Source organism: Myxine glutinosa, chromosome 4 (assembly GCF_964187855.1).
Source record: "Myxine glutinosa chromosome 4, kmMyxGlut1.1, whole genome shotgun sequence".
NCBI classification, from domain to species: domain Eukaryota; kingdom Metazoa; phylum Chordata; class Myxini; order Myxiniformes; family Myxinidae; genus Myxine; species Myxine glutinosa.
The window spans coordinates 140,920,548-140,941,573 of NC_136264.1; the positions used below are offsets into that span (position 1 = coordinate 140,920,548).

Genomic DNA, 21,026 nt, shown 5'->3' on the forward strand with positions numbered 1-21,026 from the left:
CTCTTCTCTTCTCTCTCTCTCTCTTATTATTATTATTTTTTTCCTAACTTTTGCCTTACCTTTTTATGTTACCTTTTGTTTTGCATGTTTACTTTTTATCCTGTCACCTCACTCTTCCATGAGCCTAAATCTTGCAATAAAATAACTTGTTTCACCAGATAACTTTTGGAAAGTTTAAATTTAAATGAGGATCAATAATTAAATTGCTAAACATATATATCTCTCTCTCTCTCTCTCTCTCTCTCTCTCTCTCTCTCTCTCTCTCTCTCTCTCTCTCTCTCACACTCTCACACACACACACACTCTCACACACACACACACTCTCACACACACACACACTCTCACACTCTCACACACTCTCACACACTCTCTCACACACACACACACACACACACACACACACACACACACACACACACACACACACACACACACACACACACACACTTACCAATTGCCTTCATGCCATCTTTGATGTTCCCGGAAAACTCGCGGTCAATGGTGTTCATCAGGTCACGCTGAGAGAGCTGCGGAGAGACAAAATGATTATAGAATGTGTGGTCAGAATATTAACAACTTTATACCACCACAAAACTCAAAACACACTCATTTCAACACTCATACATTACCATTTCAATTGCATGGTCACAGCAGAAAATGGCCATTTCCCAAAAAAAAAAAAGGATCCATGACGACCATAAAAATATTTATGATTGAAACGCAAACAGAGTAATTTGGCCAAAGCAAGCTGTAATCGTTTTCAGGATAATTTTCTCATAACTACACGTTTCCCTGCGGTTTTGAAGGACAGACAATATTGACATTGATGATATTCCTGTGTAATGAGGGATAGCAGGATAGGTCAATGGTAGCTAGTTTACTTCTTTTCAAGTTGTACAACTGGGCTACAGTCTTGCAGTCATCAATAACCAGAAAACCCCCCAAAAAATTGTTTTTTTTTTAATACAGGGAATTGATGTTCGTGGAATAGCATAATAAATGAGGGGGGGGGGCAAAGGGTAGAAATATGCAAAATGGGGTGATGGGAAATGGGAAACCCACCCAATGGGGTGAAAGCACCAATCTAACAGTTTATGGCCATTTCGGAAATTAAACCCAGATAAGACAAGACCACTCAAGGGCAAGTGCAATACCTCTGTACAATAATGTTTGGTTGGTCAAGAATGAATATGATTAGGTATATCCACCAAATGGAATATGAACATGATGGCAGTTTGTATCTTCATATTATACACACCCACCCTCTTCACAGGGAAGGTGGGGGGAGGGAGGAGGGCCAAGAGTTGTACTATATGCAAAGATGGTAAGCATGCTTGAGCCACCACCTCCTCACTGATCTGCCCCCTTTCCTTCTCTCCCTCCCCTCCATATGGCCTATACGCCTGACATATTCTATCTACCATTTGGCTTCACCAAACAGCCTTGCTAAAATGACAAACTTGCAACCTGCTTAGGTTGTGCCCTGGCTCGAATAGGCATTTAGCCGGATTTAAATGCACAACAGAAGCATTTAACCTCTGACTCCATGGCACAGCCTTTCATTGGCAAATTTCTCGCCAAGGTGCATGGTCAACCAAACGAGGCAAATGGAGTTTTTATTGCAGCATTAATGCATTCTTACAGCAAGTCATTTTAGGTGGTTGAAGTAGATCTTGGGGCCGATTCAAAAACGTCCAAATCCCTCCCACTAAGGCCGATTTGAGAATTACAAGGTGTAAAAAAAATAAGGTCTGGCCTACAACTGCAACGAGACGATTTACCTTCACGTATTCATCCAACGTAGCACGAAGCTGTGGGAAGCTGCGCACAGCAAGGATGAGGTTGAACGAAGACTCGTCAGTCCCCAGTTTTCCTTCACCAGCTGAATATAGCTTCTGGGCATCTGTCATCGCCTTGCTCATGTCCACGTTCTGATTCTCATCTCTGTTACCCTGAAAATCAAAGCTACAGGTGTACTATAACTAGTTTGTGAGTCCAAGAAAAACAAGTAAAACACCTGGACAAATTGCGCAAGTGACAAATAAATCAATGAGATGGTGAAAATCCTCGAATAAAACATAAAATCGTCAAAACTAATGGAGTAGACAGCAAATAGTTCATCCCCCATGCCACCCAAAAAACAAGCACTTCTGCATGATCAGGAATAACATATTTTTAGATCAAGTTAACGGCACATTTCTGACCACCGAACCTGACACATAGAGGTGAGAAGACGTTTGAAATGACCACTCGTGTCACTGCAGATGTCCTTCTCAAGGTTTCGTTGAAAATGCTCCTTATAGCAGCGAACGATCTCATGGATCTCCTCATTAGTGCGTGAGCACAGGATCTCGATGAGCACCTTCTCATTAGTGCCAGCACCCTGAAACAGGTACAGATATAGAAACTCACATTCACCGAAGCAGATCTGAATGAGCATGACAAGGTTGTTGTGTATAGGGATTGTTGTGGCATATATTTTCAAGCTTTTAATGTGTTATTCCTTGCCAGGGAAGCAGAAAATGTGTGGCTCTTAATTATGTTACAGATACCAAATTGTGAAACAGCTAGACAGGTTTAAAATAATGGGCACAAACTGTCCCTAACAAACAATTATGCAAAGTTTACAGACATAAACTGGATCCGACCATTGTATAGTTACTTCAACTGTCAAACTCATCCTGAGGAATAGTAAAACTCTGCCGAGAAAAGCCAGTTTGATTGGGTGGCTCTCAGAGCAAACGCAGAATTGCAGAAGGAATATGCTGTCAAGCTCCATAACCGGTTTCAGTGTCTCCTCAATGACTCGGAATAAACCAACAAGCACCAAATCCTAAAAAAATCCTAAAAATCCTAAAAAGAAAGAAAGCTAACAAGAGTTATCTTTCTAAAAAAAATTCGAGTAGCAAAAGCAAGAGAAAATACCAAACACTTTTATTAAACCTATCAACATGATGCAAAGGAAAGCAACCGCCTTGAATACAAACAGGTGAAGAAGGCCTTAAGAAAAGAGTACAACGACGCCTGGAATAATGACCTCAGCAAGAAAATTTGAAGAAGCAGTGAGGAAGTCAAAACTGTATTCGTCAGGTCAGTCTTTTGGGACTTCCACGGGTAACATACAACCCAGTGCTACCTGTAGCATGATCGGGTTGTCGGCGACTAAACCGACACCCACACTGGCTTTGCTAATGGGGAGGGTGACTGTGACAAACTGCCAGGACTAAAAACAACACCTAACAAAGGGCGGATGAGTTCCCGAAGGAAGCCAACGGCCATCCAGTAAGGAGATGGTGTTTCCTAAAAAAAAACACCCATCCGGTTTGGACCGGTTCTTTAAAAATGGTACATGCAGCTTCCTTACTTGACGTTCACAGCATTCAAAAGGATAGAGCACGAAAAATCCTCATCGGTTGGCATACATAGGGGAGGAGGAAATTCCTCCTGTATAAATGCCCCAGTGAGTGCAGTGAGAAAAGCGGCGCCATTGCTATGACGTCGCTGGTACCCAGAGTATCCCAGGAAGTGACGGCAGTGACAGCACGTGCACCAAGCTCAGTGGCTGTGTTAAGTGTTTGTCTCGCCAGTATGTCCATGTGTGTTTGTATGTGTGTACGTATGTGTGTATTTTTTGTGGAGTTCCACTGGGGCTTTCTGATGTGGAGTGTGATAAACCTAAATAATCGTCATAAACTCCTGAGTCGATTCGGGTAACTACAAAAAAATCTGGAAGCATTCCCATGCTTTAAGCATACACCATGTTAATGTGCAGAGAGCAGCTTAAAGGTCCTTCCACGGCATATGAATAAATAACAAAATAATGATGACATTGTAAAAAAGCATATATTAATTAATACTAAGATATAATTTGCCGCGTCCCTCGGCGATTAAGATCACCTGGGGACGGATAGCCGAACCAGCTTTAACTCCGAGGCGAAATGAATGAATGAATGATCGTTTTAAGGCCATTTTCCCCGCTTGAGCGGGAGTTAGCCTTGCGGGCCCCATGACAATCATGGTTCCCTGTTTGAGGCAATGTTTTTATGGCCGGATGCCCTTCCTGGTGCCAACCCTTGGTCACGCTCTAAACGATGCGCAGGGATACGGTGTACCTATTCTAAATCGGGGTACACACCGTGATCATTCATCCCAGCAAGCTGGTACTCAATTTGCCGACCTCGGAAGGATGACAGGCTGAGTCAACCCCCCTGGCGTTAATTCAGCGATCGACCGGGATTCGAACCCAGGATCCTAGGATCCCAAGCCGGCACCCTAACCGCTAAGCCAACACCAGGCGAGACCTCCCAATAATGGCAGTTATTTTTTCGCGTGCACGGTAAGGAAGAGATACAAGATGTTTAACTGAACGGAGCACCCGGGTTTATTCCGAAACCACAACAAATAGACACGACAATAAAATGCAACACAAATGATTTAATAAAAATACTAGAACGGCACTTAGTAGAGAGCATACCTCCGTCTGGTTGGCCATATCATTCAATGGTGAAGAATCACTTTAAAAATTCTACTAGCTGGATCCGGATTCGGATCTTCACCAAAATCGATTCGATTTATCCTTGTCACACAAACAACCTGTCCAACAAGTTTCGTCCAAATTCATCCATAACTTTTCGAGATATCCTGCTATGTATCGTTTTTGGCCCTATCTCCCAATGGTGAAAGATCACTTAAGAAATTAAATAATTCTCATATCCGAATGCATATTCAGATCTTCACCAAAATCAAATCGAATAGTCCTTGTCAGATACCCAACCGGTCCACCAAGTTTCGTCCAAATCCGTGCACAACTTTTTGAGATATTTTGTTCACAAACGAACAGACAGACATACAGGGGTGAAAACATAACCTCCATCCACATACAAACATAACCTCCATCACTTTTATATTTTGGAAAAATAAAACACACTCAAATATGTGAATCCCTGCCTGCAAAGCTTTTTTAAGACATAAGACATTTAAGACATAAAAGATATGTGAATCCCTGCCTGCAAAGCTTTTTTAAGACATAAGACATTTAAGACATAAAAGATATGTGAATCCCTGCCTGCAAACCTTTTTTAAGACATAAGACATTTAAGACATAAAAGATATGTGAATCCCTGCCTGCAAAGCTTTTTTAATGCAAATCTTTTATTTGTTTCATCAGAGACAAATCTAGTATGTGTTTTCTTTTTCTCCATATGGCTTAATTATGCTATTACAGCCTAAAGCATTGTGGACACATAATCATAAAATGACTTGCACTTAATAACCAAATGAGTCATTTTACAATATGGCTTTGTGTACTTGGTTGAGTGCAATATGTTCATATGCAGTACTGGTTTGTAGATCACATAAGCAACCTCGTACCTCGTCCATGAGTGAGCAGCACAATCCCTTCAAAACTAAGTCTAGCATATAAATCCCGATTTATAATTATCTATACATCACTTGAAATACCTAATGCAGCAAGAAACTCGAAAAGCATTCGCTAGAGTACATACCCCCACCAGACTGAACAATTCATATTTTGTATCCAACCGAAAAGCTGAATCTGTATCGGGACCTGAACCAACATCTAATCGCCTTCTTCTTGTCACATACGCAACTCATCCAGCAAGTTTTGTCATAATCCGTCTCCAACTATTTGAAATATCGTGCTATATATCGTTTTTGGTCCCATAATTCAATGGTGAAGAATCACTCAGAAAATTATAATTAATTGATATATGTGGGAAAATTACACACCAGGACCGGGAATCGAACCATACCAGTGCACTGCACCAACGGCCTGCTCACGAGACGTTCTGCCTCCAATGGGGGAGGGGGGACAATTGTTTCTACGTTGATTGCTGGCAAAATCAAAGATTTTTCAAGTATATTGGTTGGTTGTGTTTGTTATTCGGTCTGTTTGTCACTCGCCTACAGGTCACAATTCTAAACCGATCGTCCTCTGGTGAACCGGACCAGTGCTCTGCCATCAGAGCTATCTGGGCGACCCTGACTGAGCATGTAATTTTCCTGGGCAAAGGTCTTCCTCCAATGGGGGGACAAATCCATGTCTGCTATTATAAACACCACTGGGGGCATAGTAACAATTATATATATGAACATCATTATAAATAATTAATTGACATATACAGTCATGGCCAAAAATATTGGCACCCTTGCACTTTTTTCAAAAAACTCAATTATCTCTAAAAAATAAGTTTAAATTGACAAAAGTATTTGGTCTCCACAATTCTATATTTCACTGTTAATATTACAGAACCTTTGTTTTTGATTCAGAACTTAATATATCCTTTTAAATCAGAAAATAAAAAGAAACAGCATTGACAAAATTATTGACACCCGAGACTTGATATTTGGTAGCACGGCCTTTGGACAAAATAACTGCAGTCATGCGCTTCCTATAGCTATGAATGAGCTTCCAACACCTCTCTTTCAGTTTGGCCCACTCTTCTTGCTTGTGCAAACTGCCCCTGTTCTCCCAGATTTGAAGGGTGTCTTCTCCCAACTGCTGCTTTCAGATCTCCCCACAGGTCTGAAAGTGTCGTGCGAAAGTCGTGCGTCGTGCGAAGTCCTTCCTCGGCACACCTGAGCTCCTCACCACATACAAGGCTTTCATCCGCAGCTCAATGGAATACTGTTCTCCCCTATGGGCTGGTGCTCCTGCCTCACACCTGGCTCGGCTTCACGCTGTTGAATCCAAAGCTTTCAAAATCATTGGAATCTCCCGCGATGAAGCTATCTCTGAGGGCCTTTCACTCACTCACCGCAGGCAGGTAGGTGGCCTTTCTGTCTTCTACAGACTCCTCTCCGGCCTTGCTCCCCCAGCTCTCTCTGTGCTCTGTCCCCCAAATATTCCTACAGGTCGCACAAGATCTGCCAGCAACCCTCTGATGGTTAAACTGCCGAAATCTCGGCTCTCTGCTCACCTTCACTCTTTCATTCCTCTTTTCTCCCGCCTGTGGAACAAACTCCCACACTCCCTTCAATCCCTCTCCTCCCTCCAGGTCTTTAAAACAGCTGTTCACCACCATCTCTTATCTTCCCCCATCCATAACCTTGATCTTTTCTACCCCCACTAATTCACCCCAGATCCACCTTGTTTGAAATTCCAACTTCTTTCCTGGAAATCCTGGCAGTGTCCATATGTTTATACCTCTCCCACCCCCCCCCCCCTTCACATGCCTCCCCCCCTTCACATGCCTCCCCCCCAAAGCCCTCTCCCTCCCACAGATCTCTCGATGTCTCCATGTCTCTCGGTCCCTGCTCTCAAATGTTGTGTTTGTGTCCTTCCCCCTCTCTCCCCATCTTGTCTACCGCTCCTGATGTTATTTGTTTTATGTGTCTGTTTGTCTTTCTGTGTGATTAATGTTCGCTCTTTCACGAGCCTCGATCTTGTATACAAAAAAAAAGAAAAAAAAAAAGGTGTTCAATGGGATCTAGATCTGGAGTCATTGCTGGCCACTTCAGCACAGTCCAGCATTTTGTCTTGAACCATTCCTGGGTGATTTTTGAAGTGTGTTTGGGGTCATTGTCGTGCTGAAAGACCCATGACCTTCGACGAAGACCCAGCTTTCTGACACTGCGTTGAACATTGCGCTCTGAAATGCCTTGGTAATCTCCTGATTTCATGATGCCATGCACACATTCAGTGCCAGAGGCAGTACAGCAGCCCCAAAACATCACTGAACCTCCTCCATGTTTGACTGTAGGGAAGGTGTTCTTTTCTTTGAAGGCTTCATTTTGTTTTCTGTAAACATAAAGATGATCTGCTTTACCAAAAGCTCTAATTTGAAATCATCTGTCCACAGGACATTATCCCAGAAGGATTTTGGCTTGTTCAGGTGTGTTTTGGAAAACTCCAGTCGGGCTTTCTTACGTCCCTCTCTCAGCAGTGGAGTCCTCCTGGGTCTCCTACCATATAACCCCCTTTCATTGAGTTGGCGACGGATGGTGCGAGTTGAAGGGTCGTACATTGTGTCTGAAGGTCAGCTTGAATCTGTTTGGCAGTTGATCAAGGTGCTTTCCCCACCATTCAATCAATCCTTTGCTGCAATCTTCGATCAAGCTTTCTCTTGTGGCCACGTCCAGGGAGGTTGGCTACAGTGCCATGGGCCTAAAACTTCCTGATAACATTGCGTATGGTGGACACAGGAACATCAAGGTCTTTGGAGATGGAGTTGCAGCCTTGAGATTGTCCATGCTTGGCTACAATCTTGTGTCTGACCTCCTCAGAGAATTCTCTGGTTTTCTTTCTTTTCTCCATGCTCATTGCGGTACACACAGTGACACAAAACAGCAGAATGACTCCTTTTCTCAATTCAAACTGGTTGAATGAGTGATTTTTATATTGCAGGTACCTGCAACTCACCGCAGGTGAGTTAAAGTACAAAGTAAAGGAGAATTACCTGCTTGAAATCTCATTATTTCTAACATCTTCTAAAAGATGCCAATAATATGGTCTGGGCCATTTTGGGATTTGTGTGTGGAATAAGCTAAGATTTAGTAATTTTTTTGCTTTTTTGTTTTGTTCCACTGCAAACCAAAGAAATACATCTGTGGATACCAAAAGATTTTTCAATTTCAACAAATTTCTGGAAGAAATGGTGCATTATTTGAAAAGAGTGCAAGGGTGCCAATATTTTTGGTTACGACTGAATGTGATTAATAATAATTAATTGACATAATTAAAAATATATCGTATCCGGAACCAGTTCTTCAACAAAATGGAATCAATTAGTCTTTGTCACACACCCAACTTGTCCACCAAGTTTCGTCTGAATCTCTCTACAACTTTTTGAGATATCGTGCTATATATATATCGATTTTTATATCGATCTATATATATATCGAGAGACTTGACTTCCGGTTCCTCGGGCGAGTGAGGCGTGCTTCGAGCTCTCCACGGCATCGAAGTTTGAGTGTTTTCCCATTATTGGCTTTGTCAAATTTCCACTGGTTATTTTGCTGTGTACGTGTTATTGTGTGTTTCTAGTTGGTGTTGGTTTGTGGTTCGTGCAAACTTGTGTGTAGTTAATCGTTTTCTGAGTCGTACCTCGTGCGCGGCCTGGTGACTTGGGGCTTCCCTCCCCCCGTCGGTGTTTTGTCGGTTTGGGTTATTTCCTTCGCTGTATTGCTTGTTTCTTTTATTTTGTTTTCTCCCCCTCACCTCACCTCCCTAGACAAATAATTATATATTGATTCTTTCTCTCCTCCCGGACACGTGCTTGTTCGCTCTCCTCCTCGTCTCGGCTTGTGCCCCGCCCCCTGTATCTCGTTTTCTTCCGCCTCTGCTCCTTCTTTCTCAAATCCACGTTCTTGCTTGGAGACTTTTCCCGGATTGTTTTTTCATCGTTCTGTTTGGATATTGTTGGAATATGTTTAAACCGCAGCCGTGATGCTGACACCCCCCCCCCCCCCCCCCCCAGAATTTACATGTTTTAAACGTTTCCCAGTGTGTACCCTGGTCAGAATAGGTACACCGTATCCCTGCGTGTCGTAAGAGACGACTAAGAGGGTTGGCGTCAGGAAGGGCATCCGGCCATAAAAACATTGCCTCAAAAAGAGAACCATGACAATCACAAGTACATATGGGCAGGGTGCAGCCCGAAGTGGAGATCGGTTTCTGAGGTTTGGGACATGGAATGTGGGGACAATGACAGGGAGATCAGGAGAAGTGGTGGAAGTATTGGTCAGAAGAAGAGTGGACATATGTTGTGTGCAAGAGACGAGATGGAAGGGAAGTGGTGTGAGAATGGTGAAGGGTAGGCAGGGACAGAAATACAAGTTTGTGTGGCAAGGGTGCCCGTAGGGCGTGAATGGTGTTGGTGTCCTGTTTTCTGAGGAGTTTGTAGACAGTGTGGTGAGTGTGACTAGAGTGAGTGATAGGTTGATGATGGTGAAAATGATGATTGGAAAGCTCTTGGTGAACGTCATCTCGGGATATGCTCCGCAGGTTGGTCGAAGCGATGAAGAGAAGGACAAGTTCTGGTGTGCGATAGAGAAGCTGATGGAAAACGTGAAAGATGAGGAAGTTGTTGTGGTGGGAGGAGACCTGAATGGACATGTGGGAAGGAGTATGGATGGTTTTGAGGGAGTTCATGGGGGTTACGGATATGGTGTGAGAAATGGAGAAGGTGAAAGGATTTTGGAGTTTGCTGATGGAGCTGATTTGTTGATTTGTAATACTCAGTTCCAGAAAGAGGACAATAAGCTTGTTACATTCATGTCAGGTGGGTTGACGACAACCGTTGACTACCTGATGGTGCGTCGGCGAGATAGGGGGCACCTCCGGGACACAAAGGTGATCCCGGGGGAGGAGGCTGTTTCACAGCACCACTTGGTTGTCTGCGACATAAGGGTGAAAGGTGCGAGGAGAGCTCGGCGGGTGAAGTACCAACCGAGAATGAAGGTGTGGAGGTTGAAAGAGGTGACAGTAAGGGAGGCATTAAAAGAGAGGCTGAGTAGGGTAGAGGATGATGTGGTTGAGCTTGAAAGTGGTTGGATGTCAATGAAAGCTAGTCCGTTGGGAGCCGTTGGTGAGGTATGTGGATGGACAAAAGGACCACAAAGGCACTCGGAAACATGGTGGTGGGATGTTGAGGTTGGAAAGAGGATTGACGAGAAGAGGAAGAAGTTCAAAGAGTGGCAGAAGGCAAAGGGTACGGGAGCAGAAACAGCAGAGCATGAAAGTTATAAGGCAGCCAGGAAGGCTGCAAAGAAAGAGGTAGCAAAGGTGCAGGAGGCATGTAGGAAAATGTTCGGAGAACGCTTGGATTCGGAAGAGTGTCAGAAAGCAGTATTCAGGATTGCAAAGCAGATAGCGAAAGAGAGGTGTGATGTGATGGGGGTGAGTTGCTTGAAGGATGAAGTGGGACAAATCGTTGTCGACCCAGATGGAATTAAAGGAAGATGGAAAAGATATATGGAAATGCTGTTGAATACAGAGAATGAATGGGATGGCAACATAGAGAGTAACCCAGTTTTAGGACCGGCAGAGAAGATAACTGAGAAGGAAGTTGAGGAAGCGATAAAAGCAATGAAGAGTGGAAAAGCGGGAGGGCCGACGGGAGTTGTGGGAGATATGTTGAAGGCAGCAGGAAGTTGGGGTGTGAAGAGAATGACAGAGATCTGTAATCTGGTGGTGAAAGAAGGCCGCATTCCAGTGGATTGGGAACTGAGTACCCTCGTCCCTCTATACAAGGGGAAAGGTGACCCTCTGGAGTGTGGCTCGTACCGAGCGATAAAGTTATTGGAGCATGGAATGAAGGTATTGGAAAGGGTGTTGGAGAGGAGGATAAGGAAGAAAGTGAAGATCGACGAAATGCAGTTTGGATTTATGCCAGGAAGAGGAACGACAGATGCGCTTTTCATTGTGAGGCAGTTGCAGGAGAAGTACATGGATAAGAGGAAGAAGTTGTTTTTTGGGTTTGTTGATCTGGAGAAAGCATTCGATAGGGTTCCACGCAAAGTATTGACATGGGCATTGAGGAAGTTAGGAGTGGAGGAATGGTTGATCAGAGTAGTGATGGCAATGTACAAAAGAGCACCCACAGCTGTAAGGACGAAGGACGGGAACAGTGGTGAGTTTGAGGTGAAGGTGGGAGTGCATCAGGGGTCGGTACTAAGTCCACTACTATTTGTAGCTGTGATGGAGGTGCTGGCTCAGACCGTAAAGGAGGGTTTACCGTGGGAGTTGTTGTATGCAGATGATCTGGTGTTGATTGCGGAAAGTATGGATGGACTGAAGGAAAAGATGAACAAGTGGAAGGAATGTATGGAGACAAAAGGTCTGAAGGTGAATATCGGAAAGACAAAGGTGATGGCAAGTGGTAAAGCATGTGGTGAGGTGGAAAGAACTGGGAAGTGGCCGTGTGCTGTGTGCAGGAAGGGTGTCGGAGTGAACTCCATTCAATGTACAATGTGTGCTGAGTGGGTTCATCAAAAATGTAGTGGTCTGAGAAGGTCATTAACCAGTGTGGCAGCTACATTCAAATGTAAGGTGTGCACAGAGGGAGCTGCAGATGGAGGAAATGTTGAGTTGGATCTTGGAGACGGCGTGAAGCTGGAAGGTGTGAAAACATTTTGCTACCTCGGAGACATGCTGAATGGAGAAGGTGGATCAGACTCGGCAACGGTTGCTCGAGTGAGATGTGCATGGAAGAAGTTTCGGGAACTGAGTGGCGTGCTGATGAGGAGGAGAGTGTCACTGAAGCTGAAGGGAAAGGTGTATGCTGCATGTGTGAGAAGTGTTATGATTTATGGGAGCGAGACATGGGTAATGAACGTAGAGCAGCAACGAAGGCTGGAAAGGGTGGAAATGCGAATGGTTCGATGGATGTGCGGAGTATCGTTGAGAGAGAGGAAGACAAATGATGAATTGCAAAAGATGATGGGAATATTGCCTGTGATTGATGCTGTGAAGAGGAACAGGTTGAGATGGTTTGGTCATGTATTGAGGAAGGATGAAAGTGACTGGTTGAGAAGAGTGATGGAAGTTAATGTAGAAGGAAGTAGAGGACGGGGAAGACCGAGAAAGACTTGGCTAAAGATGGTGGAAGAAGAAATGCGGGCAAGGGGGTTAACAAGGAGAGATGCAGAAAATAGGGCAAAATGGAGAAGATTGTCATGGGGACCGCAAGGCTAACCCCCGCTCTAGCAGGGAACATGGCCTTAAAATGCATGTTGTTGTTGTTGTATATATATCGATTTTTGCCTCTCCTCTCAATGGTGAAGAATCACTTAAAAAACAAAGTATCCAGATCTGGATCTAGTTCGTCACCAAAATCGAATCACTTTGCCCTTGTCACACACCCAACCTGCCCACCAAATTCCTTCCGAGTCCGTCCATAACTTTGAGATATCCTGCTCATACACAGACAAACAAACAGACGTGAAAACATAACCTCCGTCCACCTTTGTGGCAAAGGTAATAAATGAGAACAACAACAACAACATGCATTTTAAGGCCATGTTCCCTGCTCGAGCGGGGGTTAGCCTTGCGGTCCCCATGACAATCTTCTCCATTTTGCCCTATTTTCTGCATCTCTCCTTGTTAACCCCCTTGCCCGCATTTCTTCTTCCACCATCTTTAGCCAAGTCTTTCTCGGTCTTCCCCGTCCTCTACTTCCTTCTACATTAACTTCCATCACTCTTCTCAACCAGTCACTTTCATCCTTCCTCAATACATGACCAAACCATCTCAACCTGTTCCTCTTCACAGCATCAATCACAGGCAATATTCCCATCATCTTTCGCAATTCATCATTTGTCTTCCTCTCTCTCAACGATACTCCGCACATCCATCGAACCATTCGCATTTCCACCCTTTCCAGCCTTCGTTGCTGCTCTACGTTCATTACCCATGTCTCGCTCCCATAAATCATAACACTTCTCACACATGCAATACACCTTTCCCTTCAGCTTCGGCGACACTCTCCTCCTCATCAGCACGCCACTCAGTTCCCGAAACTTCTTCCATGCACATCTCACTCGAGCAACCGTTGCCGAGTCTGATCCACCTTCTCCATTCAGCATGTCTCCGAGGTAGCAAAATGTTTTCACACCTTCCAGCTTCACGCCGTCTCCAAGATCCAACTCAACATTTCCTCCATCTGCAGCTCCCTCTGTGCACACCTTACATTTGAATGTAGCTGCCACACTGGTTAATGACCCTCTCAGACCACTACATTTTTGATGAACCCACTCAGCACACATTGTACATTGAATGGAGTTCACTCCGACACCCTTCCTGCACACAGCACACGGCCACTTCCCAGTTCTTTCCGCCTCACCACATGCTTTACCACTTGCCATCACCTTTGTCTTTCCGATATTCACCTTCAGACCTTTTGTCTCCATACATTCCTTCCACTTGTTCATCTTTTCCTTCAGTCCATCCATACTTTCCGCAATCAACACCAGATCATCTGCATACAACAACTCCCACGGTAAACCCTCCTTTACGGTCTGAGCCAGCACCTCCATCACAGCTACAAATAGTAGTGGACTTAGTACCGACCCCTGATGCACTCCCACCTTCACCTCAAACTCACCACTGTTCCTGTCCTTCGTCCTTACAGCTGTGCGTGCTCTTTGGTACATTGCCATCACTACTCTGATCAACCATTCCTCCACTCCTAACTTCCTCAATGCCCATGTCAATACTTTGCGTGGAACCCTATTGAATGCTTTCTCCAGATCAACAAACCCCAAAAACAACTTCTTCCTCTTATCCATGTACTTCTCCTGCAACTGCCTCACAATGAAAAGCGCATCTGTCGTTCCTCTTCCTGGCATAAATCCAAACTGCATTTCGTCGATCTTCACTTTCTTCCTTATCCTCCTCTCCAACACCCTTTCCAATACCTTCATTCCATGCTCCAATAACTTTATCGCTCGGTACGAGCCACACTCCAGAGGGTCACCTTTCCCCTTGTATAGAGGGACGAGGGTACTCAGTTCCCAATCCACTGGAATGCGGCCTTCTTTCACCACCAGATTACAGATCTCTGTCATTCTCTTCACACCCCAACTTCCTGCTGCCTTCAACATATCTCCCACAACTCCCGTCGGCCCTCCCGCTTTTCCACTCTTCATTGCTTTTATCCCTTCCTCAACTTCCTTCTCAGTTATCTTCTCTGCCGGTCCTAAAACTGGGTTACTCTCTATGTTGCCATCCCATTCATTCTCTGTATTCAACAGCATTTCCATATATCTTTTCCATCTTCCTTTAATTCCATCTGGGTCGACAACGATTTGTCCCACTTCATCCTTCAAGCAACTCACCCCCATCACATCACACCTCTCTTTCGCTATCTGCTTTGCAATCCTGAATACTGCTTTCTGACCCTCTTCCGAATCCAAGCGTTCTCCGAACATTTTCCTACATGCCTCCTGCGCCTTTGCTACCTCTTTCTTTGCAGCCTTCCTGGCTGCCTTATAACTTTCATGCTCTGCTGTTTCTGCTCCCGTACCCTTCGCCTTCTGCCACTCTTTGAACTTCTTCCTCTTCTCGTCAATCCTCCCTCCAACCTCAACATCCCACCACCATGTTTCCGAGTGCCTCGGTGGTCCTTTTGTCCATCCACATACCTCACCAACGGCTCCCAACAGACTAGCTTTCACTGACATCCAACCACTTTCAAGCTCAACCACATCATCCTCTACCCTACTCAGCCTCTCTTTTAATGCCTCCCTTACTGTCACCTTTTTCAACCTCCACACCTTCATTCTCGGTTGGTACTTCACCCGCCGAGCTCTCCTCGCACCTTTCACCCTTATGTCGCAGACAACCAAGTGGTGCTGTGAAACAGCCTCCTCCCCCGGGATCACCTTTGTGTCCCGGAGGTGCCCCCTATCTCGCCGACGCACCATCAGGTAGTCAACGGTTGTCGTCGACCCACCTGACGTGTATGTAACAAGCTTATTGTCCTCTTTCTGGAACTGAGTATTACAAATCAACAAATCAGCTCCATCAGCAAACTCCAAAATCCTTTCACCTTCTCCATTTCTCACACCATTACAGCAAAAGGTAATAAATGAGAACGAACAATGAATATCCACTCCACTATTCCTGATCCCATACACATCCCGTGCAATTCTAGCAAGAACATATAAATTATCACCTTGGTGTCCCGCAAGCAGGATGTGGCAACTACAATTGCACCATCCATCAGATGGGATGCTAGCTGGGGACCATTCTACCTTTATTGATTTCTGCTGAATGTTGAAATATCCCATCATTATTTTTGCCATCCACAATTTTCACTGGCACCCTGGCCAAAGTACAAATTCCTGTCCTAACGAGGCGTGGTGGCTCATGCTGGTCGCCATCTACTTGTGGCACTCACAACACCCTCATTATGCTAAAAGAATAGCAACCTACCAGGATACAGTATTGCACCATGAAAACATTGTTTCCACAGTCATCCTTCAACTTCACTCAATTAGTCCAACTGGCACAAAAAGTAAGGCATGCATTACAAGCACACGCCAGACCAGTGAAAGCAATATTGTTACATTCTAAGCAGTATTCTGCGCTTGCACACGTTGGTGAAATGGCTGCCTCTCTCTTATACTTGTTGGGAATGCGATCCTTATTACAGCAAAGGAGTACAAATTCTAGAATCAGAGCAGTATCATTGGGAAAGAAAGCCATATCAGCTCCACATCCCTCACTGGGCTAACCACTTATAATCAGGGAAGTGCAGCAAATTCAGATCCCCGGTGAATGTAAGCAATCACCCTGTAAAGATGGTTGACACAAAATGGCCTACATCTCCCAGTGAATGCTTGCAGATGAAACAAGACTTGGTGCCCCATCTGACAAACAGCACACTCAAATATGTGAATCCCTGCCTGCAAAGCTTGAAGTATTTAATCATAATCAAAGTAGATAATCAGTATATAAATAGGTTATATACAAAAATATATAATCAGGTTCAGCATGATATCCATAAGAGACCACCAAAAGTCAAATATTCTACCGCCCAGTGTTTCTGCCAGCTCCCAAAGGTGCACCATCGGAGATGTTCACGTTTGTTTGTATGTATTTGTTGGTTTGAAAAATGGGTTTCTGCATTCAGTCTGAAATAGCGTGCAATTGCTGCTTTTTGAAGCCAGTGGCCTAATCAAAATAAAATAAAAGTTAATAAATACGTGTGAGTATATCACTGCAGTTTACCCATGCAGGTGCTTGTCTTATCTGTAGTGCCGAGTTCTTTACAAAGGCAACTAGAACGGGCACTCGGTAGAGCGCATACCTTCGCCGCAGCTACTGTTCTGTACTTGGCATGGGAGTGTAGGGAACAGAATTCGTGACCTTGACCTTGACCTTTGACCCGATTGCTCCCAAAATCTAATCAAATGTGTCCCGTATAATAACCAATCATCCCACCAAATTTCATGCAATTCGGTTGAATACTTTTTGAGTTATGCGAATAACATACACACACACACACAGACATACAAATAAATACACAGCGATCAAAACATAACCTTCCGCTTTTGCGAAGGTAATAAACGAAAGGACCTTCACTCCCATTTATTTTGTGGTTTTTAGGGCATTTCAATTTACTTCAGGATTTGAGATCTTAAATGGAATTAGATCCTTCGCAAAGAGTAGGCGACCTATTGCAGCATCCCTTTAACCCCTCCCTCCCTCCGCCTTCCCCCGACCAAGCCAATGATGCTGCATATGAAAGAAGAAGAAGAACGGCTTTAGAACTGTCACAAAATGTAACTCGGTCTGTTTTGTTAGTGAGATCATGTTAATTTCCATTTGCTGGAGGTTGGTTTAGTGTTTGTGGAAAATAATAAAGATATCAAGTCATTGGCAATCCAAATATACTATTATATATATAAACTGGGAAGGCCTGGGAGAAGAGTTGATTTATAAAAATAAAACAAGCGTTACGCCTAGGTCCCCCGTCGGTGAAGTGATGCGAGTTGACAAAGTGGAAGACGCAAGGCGGCCATCTTGGATTTTGACGTGGCGACCCAATTTTCAATAGCGTCGTCCCTTATGCCTAGATACACCCACACACCAGATTAGAAGTTAGTAGTTCGTTTATTTTTCAAGATATTTCGCTCACAAGGTTCAGACATATATATGGTGGTGGCCATCTTGGATTTTGACGTGGCGACCCAATTTTCAATAGCGTTCTTCCTTATGCCTAGATACACCCACACACCAGATTAGAAGTTGGTACTTCGCATATTTTTCAAGATATTCCGCTCACAAGGTTCAGACATACATGGCAGTGGCCATCTTGGATTTTGACGTGGCGACCCAATTTTCACGTGGCGACGAAGGACGGGAACAGTGGTGAGTTTGAGGTGAAGGTGGGAGTGCATCAGGGGTCGGTACTAAGTCCACTACTATTTGTAGCTGTGATGGAGGTGCTGGCTCAGAACGTAAAGGAGGGTTTACCGTGGGAGTTGTTGTATGCAGATGATCTGGTGTTGATTGCGGAAAGTATGGATGGACTGAAGGAAAAGATGAACACGTGGAAGGAATGTATGGAGACAAAAGGTCTGAAGGTGAATATCGGAAAGACGAAGGTGATGGCAAGTGGTAAAGCATGTGGTGAGGTGGAAAGAACTGGGAAGTGGCCTTGTGCTGTGTGTAGGAAGGGTGTCGGAGTGAACTCCATTCAGTGTACAATGTGCGCTGAGTGGGTTCATAAAAAATGTAGTGGTCTGAGAGGGTCATTAACCAGTGTGGCAGCTACATTCAAATGTAAGGTGTGCACAGAGGGAGCTGCAGATGGAGGAAATGTTGAGTTGGATCTTGGAGACGGCGTGAAGCTGGAAGGTGTGAAAACATTTTGCTACCTCGGAGACATGCTGAATGGAGAAGGTGGATCAGACTCGGCAAGGTTGCTCGAGTGAGATGTGCATGGAAGAAGTTTCGGGAATTGAGTGGCGTGCTGATGATGAGGGGAGTGTCGTTGAAGCTGAAGGGAAAGGTGTATGCTGCATGTGTGAGAAGTGTTATGATTTATGGGAGCGAGACATGGGTAATGAACGTAGCGCAGCAACGAAGGTTGGAAAGGGTGGAAATGCGAATGGTTCGACGGATGTGCGGAGTATCGTTGAGAGAGAGGAAGACAAATGATGAATTGCGAAAGATGATGGGAATAGAGCCTGTGATTGATGCTGTGAAGAGGAACAGGTTGAGATGGTTTGGTCATGTGTTGAGGAAGGATGAAAGTGACTGGTTGAGAAGAGTGATGGAAATGAATGTAGAAGGAAGTAGAAGACGGGGAAGACCGAGAAAGACTTGGCTAAAGATGGTGGAAGAAGAAATGCGGGCAAGGGGGTTAACAAGGAGAGATGCAGAAAATAGGGCAAAATGGAGAAGATTGTCATGGGGACCGCAAGGCTAAGCTAACCCCCGCTCTAGCAGGGAAAATGGCCTTTAAAATGCATGTTGTTGTTGTTGTTGACCCAATTTTCAATAGCGTTCTTCCTTATGTGTAGATACACCCACACACCAGATCAGACGTTAGTAGTTCGTTTATTTTTCAAGATATTTTGCTCACAAGGTTCAGACATACATGGCGTCAGACATACATGGCGGCGGCCATCTTGGATTTTGACGTGGTGACCCAATTTTCAATAGGGTTCTTCCTTATGCCTAGATGTCCCACACACCAGATTAGAAGTTGGTACTTTGCTTATTTTTCAAGATATTCAGCTCACAAGGTTCAGACATACATGGCGGCGGCCATCTTGGATTTTGACGTGGCGACCCAATTTTCAATAGGGTTCTTCCTTTTGCCTAGATGTCCCACACACCAGATTAGAAGTTGGTACTTTGCTTATTTTTCAAGATATTCCGCTCACAAGGTTCAGACATACATGGCGTCAGACATACATGGCGGCGGCCATCTTGGATTTTGACGTGGGTTGCACCCACACACCAAATTCGAATGCGGTCCTTCGCTTACGCACGCACGCACGCACGTATGCACGCATGCACGCACGGACGGACGGAGGGGAAAACCATAGTCCCCCTTTCTCTCCGCGGTGCGACGGGGGACAATTAAAGAGTAAAGGATGAGAATAAGATATGAAAAGGAAGACAAGCGGAGAAGGGATAAAAGGGCAAATGTGGAAGTGGGGAGGAAAATAAAAAGAGGAAAGGATGTTTGAAGAAGCAATTCGTTTCAGAAGAGAGGTAATGGACACACAGAAGTTTTTTTAAGAAAGGGAATCAAAATTTTTGCCATATCATCATACAACAATTCGAGAAGTGTCCGTTTGTGTGTTTCTTTAACTTCTATGCACTCCTGAACTGCTAGACAGAATGAGTTGAAAACTGGTGGATGTACACAGGAGAGCTTTAGGGGGGTAAAAAGTCATACGCCTGGGGGTTCAGGGTTGAAGAGGATCCCAATTCTCTCTATGTAATTGTGTATGGCGTATTGCCGTTCGCAGTGGTGGGGGGGGGGGGGGGGGGGATTGCGAGGGGAGAGGGTGTATTGCATGTCATACAAAAATAATCCTAAAATACGTAAATTCTAGGGGATTAACCCATCTGTAATTGCAGAGGAATTAACTCATTTATAAGGCCAGGTTCTTTGCTAGCACAGACCATTTGCAGTATAGGATAATAAAACTGTAGGATTTAATAGGCATTTAGAAGAAATGTAACTTTAACCTTCAGACAAGAAGACTGGTTTTGTGGTCTTTCGTACCTTAATTGCCTTGTTCAGGCTCCAGGCATCATAGTATGTAGTCGGCATGAAAAGGGCGATCATTATCTCTTCAAAGTTTCCAGTCAGTTCTGAACGGATCTCCTTTATCAGGTCCTGTATAACAACAACAACAAAATTGAATGAGGAACTTGGTTTATAGGTATCAAGTAAGCAGAACCTTATCTGTACAAAATGTTGAAACATTACAGAATTAGTCATTAATTTATGCAGTACATCCACAGAAATGCAACAATCCCATCTATAAAAGTATGAAAAAAGTTCCAATTAATTTGTTTGCAGGAAACATCAGCTTCCAGTCATGTAAAATGTCATAAACTACAAAATCAGACCCAAAATATTTTGTTTAATTTGCTATAAAATGAAAACCCCCAAGCAGGTACCAAGACTACAAAAGACATGTGAGAAAAACAAACTTTTTGTTTTTGCAACATGTTGCAAGCATACCCCCTCCCCTGCGAGCCGATTCCGAGATTTGAACTTTACAATTTTAATTTACAGCTTTAAAGAAAAACCTATATACCTATAAAATATTTTAAAATATGGGCAATACCCCTGGCGCTCACCTGGTGGAATAAACAGTACACTGCACCGACTAAGGATATTTTAAACCAATTTCAATGGTTGCTGGAAGACAGGGCAGCATGTAGAATCATAGCAACATAATCATAAGACTTTAAACAAACAAACAAACAAAAAAATACATATTTTGGGGGGCAACCCCTCCTCCCTCAGCCCCATATACCTCCTAAGACCCCAATTTTTCTAATGCCTTGAACAAACATTGGAACGTCA

At 44.2% G+C, this 21,026-nt stretch overlaps 1 protein-coding gene across 2 annotated transcripts in view; it reads right to left on the bottom strand.

The window, feature by feature from the left end:
• ANXA7 (annexin A7) overlaps positions 1-21,026 on the bottom strand; it is a 173,003-nt gene that overhangs the window by 76,255 nt on the left and 75,722 nt on the right. For both annotated transcript variants that reach the window (XR_013623204.1, XM_068113594.2), the window contains exons 8-11: positions 20,214-20,327; positions 2,213-2,383; positions 1,782-1,952; positions 452-527 (exon numbers count right to left, since the gene is read on the bottom strand). Coding sequence is in view for 1 of the 2 variants with exons in the window: in XM_068113594.2 (XP_067969695.1) it covers positions 452-527; positions 1,782-1,952; positions 2,213-2,383; positions 20,214-20,327 (532 nt within the window). In the remaining variant the exon portion in view is untranslated. The remainder of the gene's footprint in view (positions 1-451; positions 528-1,781; positions 1,953-2,212; positions 2,384-20,213; positions 20,328-21,026) is intronic.